Genomic DNA, 7,992 nt, shown 5'->3' with positions numbered 1-7,992 from the left:
TTTAAACAAGAGAAGCCGTGTTCAAGCCTTGTCTGTTGAGTGTGTTCTATGGGTATATTCTTATACTCCAATAAGCCTTACGGTTTCCTTTCCAATGCTCCTGATAGGTTGATATTTCATTGGGGGCAGGAGTAAATCTAGAACAGCTGTCTGGTATCATAATGACTTGACACGGTAACAACGAGAGATCAACTGATCTGCTGGTTTATCCTTGTTTTGTTTTTTTCGTATTCAGAACTATTTTATTCAGACTATGTAAAAGGAAAATATGACTGATAACTTTTGAATAATAGTACTTGTGTTTTACTGTTTTCTAATGAATGTATTATGAGTCTGCTTTGACGCGTGCTGAGGAGAGGTGTGTGTGCTCATGTCACTGGTGTGTGCTCATGTCACTGGTGTGTGCTCATGTCACTGGTGTGTGCTCATGTCACTGGTGTGTGCTCATGTCACTGGTGTGTGCTCATGTCACTGGTGTGTGCTCATGTCACTGGTGTGTGCTCATGTCACTGGTGTGTGCTCATGTCACTGGTGTGCTGCTCATGTCACTGGTGTGCTGCTCATGTCATTGCTTTTTACTGCATTTATTCACTGTAGTTATTCTCATCCAGTATGAATTAAAATACCAGAAACAGCAGCAGTGTGTCCTGTGTGGTCGATGGACATGCACCGCAACACAACGCAGAACTGAAGCTAGAGTGCAGTAGCCAGCGCATTCACACACAGGCCCCGACCGGATACACTAACAATCAACTAAGTTACATTAATGAACATAGTAGTTGAATTACTTGTGATTGTGTTAATCTGTCAGGGTAGAAATTGCATGAAATAAAGTGAAGTATACATAACTGTAAAGTTATTAAGAAATGAACAGTAAGGTAAACAGAAACTATGGGGAATCTATTAAGAAAGTAATAGTAATTTACATGGTAACAGGGGAACAAATATTTGCTTTGTAATACAGTGTAAAGTCCTGAAACTGACTGGGTAATGACCGTAATGGGAAACAACAGGGAAACGAGACAGAAACCAAACATAAACAACACAGCAAAGACCCAGCTACAAGCAAAGACCCAGCTACAAGCAAAGACCCAGCTACAAGCAAAGACCCAGTTACAAGCAAAGACCCAGCTACAAGCAAAGACCCAGCTACAAGCAAAGACCCAGCTACAAGCAAAGACCCAGCTACAAGCAAAAACCCAGTTACAAGCAAAGACCCAGTTACAAGCAAAGACCCAGCTACAAGCAAAGACCCAGCTACAAGCAAAGACCCAGCTACAAGCAAAGACCCAGCTACAAGCAAAGACCCAGCTACAAGCAAAGACCCAGCTACAAGCAAAGACCCAGCTACAAGCAAAGACCCAGCTACAAGCAAAGACCCAGCTACAAGCAAAGACCCAGCTACAAGCAAAGACCCAGCTACAAGCAAAGACCCAGCTACAGGCAAAGACCCAGCTACAGGCAAAGACCCAGCTACAGGCAAAGACCCAGCTACAGGCAAAGACCCAGCTACAGGCAAAGACCCAGCTACAGGCAAAGACCCAGCTACAGGCAAAGACCCAGCTACAAGCAAAGACCCAGCTACAGGCAAAGACCCAGCTACAGGCAAAGACCCAGCTACAAGCAAAGACCCAGCTACAAGCAAAGACCCAGCTACAAGCAAAGACCCAGCTACAAGCAAAGACCCAGCTACAAGCAAAGACCCAGCTACAGGCAAAGACCCAGCTACAGGCAAAGACCCAGCTACAAGCAAAGACCCAGCTACAAGCAAAGACCCAGCTACAAGCAAAGACCCAGCTACAAGCAAAGACCCAGTTACAGGCAAAGACCCAGCTACAGGCAAAGACCCAGCTACAGGCAAAGACCCAGCTACAGGCAAAGACCCAGCTACAGGCAAAGACCCAGCTACAGGCAAAGACCAAGCTACAGGCAAAGACCCAGCTACAAGCAAAGACCCAGCTACAAGCAAAGACCCAGCTACAAGCAAAGACCCAGCTACAAGCAAAGACCCAGCTACACGCAAAGACCCAAAAGTAAGTTGAGGTTGGCGCACATTCAGTATAAGTATGATGTAGTTTCTCAAACGTTTAAATAAACAGTCTTTCTACAAAAGTTCCAAGTATATTCTTAATAAGTGTAGACGGTGCTGCAAATAAGAGGTAAAATTGCCTTAAATACTTACTACTTAAATGTTGCTGATTAGCCTCCGTTATTGATGGTTTTTGGCTTTATATTAGTATTTAGCAGCTACATACTAACTGGTTATTACCACATTCTTACCTGGTTGTTGCAGTCTTATTTCCCGGTTGTTTCCTGTTACCCTGTTATTTTAGCACTGAAAGTAAAGTGCTCCAGAGGCGGGTATAAGATGTGTAAGGGAGTGAGGGGAAATGAGTGCTTGAGTCGGGGTTATTACCTCCCTGATACAATCATTACATGAGAGAAGACTGTACCCACAATGGAAGAGATGGAGAGGCTCTCTAAGTAGAGAGAGATGGAATACATGGAACATAGAATGACCCGGAACGTCGGTGATGGGAGGAGAACAGAGAGATACTCAGGGTTTTAGTACCATATGTAGATTAGTACCATATGTAAGTGTGTATGTTGATATTATACAGTACCAGTCAAAAGTTTGGACACACCTACTCATTCAAGGGTTTTTCTTTATTTTTACTATTTTCTACATTGTAGAATAATAGTGAAGATATCAAAACCATGAAATAACACATGGAATCATGTAGTAACCAAAGGTGATAAGATGATGTTGAAATGTTGAAGTTGAATTGGTGCTGGGATAGCGGCGGCAGCTCCTGTTTTCTTTGTCTTCACCACTCTCCGTGTTTCTAAACCAATTGTCACGACTTCCGCCGAAGTCGGTCCCTCTCCTTGTTCGGGAGGTGTTCGGCGGTCGATGTCACCGACCTTCTAGCCATCACTGATCCATTTGTCATTTTACATTGGTTTTGTCTTGTCTTCCTTCACACATGGTTCCAATCCCATCAATTACCAGTTGGTTATTTAACCCTCTGTCTCCCCTCATGTCCTTGTCGGTGATTGTTTGACTATGTTTGTGTATTATGTGTTGGTGCGCGACGGATTTTGTACCCACTTTTTTAAATTATTTTGGTTTTGGAGTTTTGTGAAGCACTGATTAAACAACTCCGTTTATACCAAGTTCGATTCTTCTGCGTCTGACTTCCCTGCCACCAACACGCACCCTTTACACTAATAATTGTTTAGTAGTCCGAAAATGTTGGAAACATTAACTTGCTCAACCATGCTGTTTGTTACATGCAATATGTTTTGTGGACTTCACCGGACGGGTAGTTCTCCAGTTTTGTGATGAAACAAACATGGGGTTGAATTTATTCTGCCACTGTGTCTTCTTATTGTCAAATCAAATCAAATTGCATTTGTCACATCTGCCGAATACAACAGGTAGAGGGACCTTACAGTGAAATGCTTACTTACAAGCCATTAAACAAAAATGCTTTAAGAAGATAAGAAAAAAAAGTGTTAAGTAAAAAATTGAAAATAAAAGTAACAAATAATTATACAACAGCTTTAAAATAACAGTAGTGAGACTATATACAGTGGGTACCGATAGAGTTAATGTGCAGGGGCACCGATATTTCAAGGTAATTGAGGTAATATCTAGGTAGAGTTACTATGCATAGATAATAAACAGAGAGTAGTGTCAGCGTAAAAGAGGAGTCTGGGTAGCCCTTTGATTAGCTGTTCAGGAGTCTTATGGCTTTAAGGGTAGAAGCTGTTAAGAAGCCTTTTGGACCTAGACTTTTGGACCAGTACCACTTGCCGTGCGGTAGCAGAGTGAACAGTCTATGAATAGGGTGGCTGGAATATGACAATTTTTAGGGCCTTCCTCTAACACCGCCTGGTGTAGAGGTCCTCAAAGGCAGGAAGCTTGGCGCCAGTGATGTACCGGACCGTATGCATTACCCTCTGTAGTGTCTTGCGGTTAGAGGCCAAGCAGTTGCCATACCAGGCAGTGATGCAACCAGTCAGGATGCTCTCGATGGTGCAGCTGTAGAACCTTTTGAGGATATGAGGACCCATGCCAAATCTTTTCAGTCTCCTGAGAGGGAATAGGCTTTGGCATGCCCTCTTAAGGACCATGATAGTTTGTTGGTGATGTTGACATCAAGGAACTTGATGCTCTCAACCTGCTCCCCTGCAGCCACGTTGATGAGAATGGGGGCGAGCTCAGTCCTCTTTTTCCTGTATTCCACAATCATCTCCTTTGTCTTGATCACGTTGAGGGAAAAGTTGTTGTCCTGGCACCACACGGCCAGGTCTCTGACATCCCTTTAGGCTGTCTCATCGTTGTTGGTGATCAGGCCTACCACTGTTGTGTCATCGGCAAACTTGATGATGGTGTTGTATCTGGCCATGCAGTCATGAGTGAACAGGGAGTACAGGAGGGGACTGAGCACGCACCCCTGAGGGGCCACCGTGTTGAGGATCAGCGTGGCGGATGTGTTGTTACCTACCCTTACCACCTGGGAGCGGCCCGTCAGGAAGTCCAGGATCCAGTTGCAGAGGGAGGTGTTTCCCAGGGTCTTTAGCTTAGTGCTGAGCTTTAGTGGCACTATGTTGTTGAACGCTGTGCTGTAGTCAATGAATAGCATTCTCACATAGGTGTTCCTTTTGTCCAGGTGGGAAAGGGCAGTGTTGAGTGCAATAGAGATTGTGTCATCTGTGGATCTGTTGGGGAGGTATACAAATTGGAGATGGTCTAGGGATTCTGGGATATTGGTGTTGATGTGAGCCATGACTAGCCTTTCAAAGCACTTCATGGCTACAGAAGTGAGTGCTACGGGTCAGTAGTCATTTAGGCAGGTTACCTTAGTGTTCTTGGGCACAGGAACTATGGTGGTCTGCTTGAAACATGTTGGTATTACAGACCCAGTCAGGGACAGGTTGAAAATGTCAGTGAAGACACTTGCCAGTTGGTCAGCGCATGATCGGAGTACACGTCCTGGTAATCCGTCTGGCCCTGTGGCCTTGTGAATGTTGACTTGTTTAAAGGTCTTACGAACGGCGTGATCACAGTCATCAGGGAACAGCTGGTGCTCTTATGCATGCTTAAGTGTTACTTGCCTCTTAGCGAGCATAGAAGTAATTTAGCTCGTCTGGTAGGCTCGTGTCACTGGGCATCTCGTGGCTGTGCTTCCCTTTGTATTCTATAATAGTTTGCAAGCCCTGCCACATCCGACGAGCGTCGGAGCCGCTGTAGTACGATTCAATCTTAGTTATGTATTGACGCTTTGCCTGTTTGATGGTTCGTTGGCGGGCATAGCGGGATTTCTTATAAGCTTCCGGGTTAGAGTCCCACTCCTTGAAAGAGGCAGCTCTACCCTTTAGCTCAGTGCGGATATTGCCTGTAATCCATGGCTTCTGGTTGGGGTATGTATATACGTTCACTCTAGGAACGATGTCATCAATGCACTTATTGATGAAGCCAGTGACTGATGAGGTGTGCTCCTCAATGCCATTGGAAGACTCCCGGAACATATTCCAGTCTGTGCTAGAAAAACAGTCCTGTAGCTTAGCATCTGCTTCATCTGACCACTTTCTTATTGACTGAGTCACTGGTGCTTCCTGCTTTAGTTTTAGCTTGTAAGCAGGAATCAGGAGGATAGAATTAAGGTCAGATTTGTCAAATGGAGTGAGAGCTTTGTACGTGTCTCTGTGTGTGGAGTCAAGGTGGTCTAGAGTTTTTGTCCCTCTGGGTGCACATTTAACATGCTGGTAGAAATGAATTAAAACGGATTTGAGTTTCCATGGATTAAAGTCCCCGGCCACTAGGAGCACCGCCTCTGGATGTGCGTTTTCCTGTAGGCTTATGGCCATATACAGCTCATTGAGTGCGGTGTTAGTGCCAGCATCGGTTTGTGGTGATAAACAGCTACGGAAAATACAGATGAAAACTCTCTTGGTAAATAATATGGTCTACATCTTATGATGAGAAACTCTACCTCCGGCGAGCAAAACCTCAAGACCTCTTTAGATTTCATGCACCAGCTGTTGTTTACAAATATACACAGACCGCCACCCCTTGTCTTACCAGAGGCCGCTGTTCCATCCTGCCGAAAAAGCTTAAATCCCGCCAGCTGTATGTTATCCATATTGTCGTTCATCCACGACTCAGTGAAACATAAGATATTACACTTTTTAATGTCCCGTTGGTAGGATATACGTGATCGATTGTTTGTACGTTGGCTAATAGGACCGATTGTGAATGTAGATTACCCTCTCGGCAACGGATCCTTACAAGGCACCCAGACCTTTGTCCACGATACCTCTGTCTCTTTTTCCTGCGAATGACGGGGATGAGGGCCTTGACGGGCGTCTGAAGTAAATCCGTCTCGTTGAAGAAAAAGTATTCCTTCAGTACGGGGTGAGTAATCGCTGTCCTGATATCTAGAAGCTCTTTTCAGTCATAAGACACTGGCAGAAACATAATGTACAAAATAACTGACAAATTACGCAAAAAAACATACACAATAGCACAATTGGTTATGGGATCGTAAAACAGCTGCCATCTCCTTCGGCGCCATATCTTGGCCTTAGGCCTATATATCACGGTGGCAAGGCATATGAAGTAACAGGTCATAGAGCAAACAACGCAATTATCAATCAAATGTATTTATAAAGCCCTTTTTATAACGCCAATGTAACAAAGTGCTATACAGAAACCCAGCCTCAAACCTCAAACCCCAAACCCCAAAACCCCACATCAAGCTAGGAAAACTCCCAAGAAAGGCAGGAACCTAGGAAGAAACCTAGAGAGGAACCAGGCTCTGAGGGGTGGCCAGTCCTCTTCTGGCTGTGCCGGGTGGAGATTATAACAGTACATGGCCAATATGTTCAAACATTCATAGATGACCAGCAGGGTCAAATAATAATAATCACAGTGGTTGTAGAGGGTGCAACAGGTCAGCACTTCAAGAGTAGATATCAGTTGGCTTTTCATAGCCGATCATTCTGAATTAGAGACAGCAGGTGCGGTAGAGAGAGAGAGTCGAAAACAGCAGGTCCGGAGCAAGATAGCACGTCCAGTGAACAGGTCAGGGTTCCATAGCTGCAGGCAGAACAGTTGAAACTGGAGCAGCAGCACAAACAGGTGGACTGGGGACAGCAAGGAGTCATCAGGCCAGGTAGTCCTGAGGCATGGTCCTAGGGCTCAGGTCCTCCGAGAAAAGAGTAATAGAGAATTAGAGGTAGCATACTTAAATTCACACAGGACACCAGATAAGACAGGAGAAATACTCCAGATATAACAGACTGACCCTAGTCCCCCAACAAACTATTGCAGCATAATTACTGGAGGCTGAGAAAGGAGGGGTCGGGAGACACTGTGGCCCCGTCCGACTATACCCCCAGACAGAGCCAACACGGCAGGATATAACCCGCCCACTATACCAAAGCACAGCCCCCACACCGCTAGAGGGATAACTTCAACCACCAACTTACTACCCTGAGACAAGGCAGAGTATAGGATGTAATATGGCTTTTTTTGCTGGGTGGCTTGGCTTCCCTAGTGATTTTACCAACACAACCCTACTGCATGGTGTTGGACCAAAGGCCAAGTCCCTGGGGTCAAACTGACAACCTCATTACTACTGTAACTGACCCTAACCTTGACCACAACCAACCCCCATCCCTGATAAATATTCAACACTAGATCAACTATGCTGTTTGATAAGGCTACTGCAGGAAATCTACAGGCAATATTTCATTAGCACATGCTCTCCAGAGAGACTCAGGAAGACGCAGAATGTCTTTTGCAGGTCGGAGGGCAGAGTGTTGTTAGAACATTCATCACTTTTACGAGCCATTGCCTCTGGATGGTAAGTCGTGGCCTCAGACTGTTTACATGTCTTCACATGATGGATCTCTCTTTCATCTTCACTTAATACATGCTTCTATCACCCTTCACTTAATACATGCTTCTATCACCCTTCA

At 45.0% G+C, this 7,992-nt stretch overlaps 1 protein-coding gene across 1 annotated transcript; it reads left to right on the top strand.

Moving 5' to 3' along the window:
• The first annotated feature begins 999 nt into the window (after positions 1 to 999).
• Positions 1,000 to 2,037, top strand: LOC139565704 (neurofilament heavy polypeptide-like). The gene has a single exon (XM_071386210.1). It carries the CDS (start codon positions 1,000 to 1,002, stop codon positions 2,035 to 2,037), a length of 1,038 nt encoding a protein of 345 aa, XP_071242311.1.
• The last annotated feature ends 5,955 nt before the right edge of the window (positions 2,038 to 7,992 follow it).

The sequence above is a fragment of the Salvelinus alpinus genome, chromosome 37, assembly GCF_045679555.1.
Source record: "Salvelinus alpinus chromosome 37, SLU_Salpinus.1, whole genome shotgun sequence".
Taxonomy (NCBI): Eukaryota; Metazoa; Chordata; class Actinopteri; order Salmoniformes; family Salmonidae; genus Salvelinus; species Salvelinus alpinus.
Note: the sequence above shows the minus strand (reverse complement) of the source record. Positions and strands in the feature narration are given on the sequence as shown.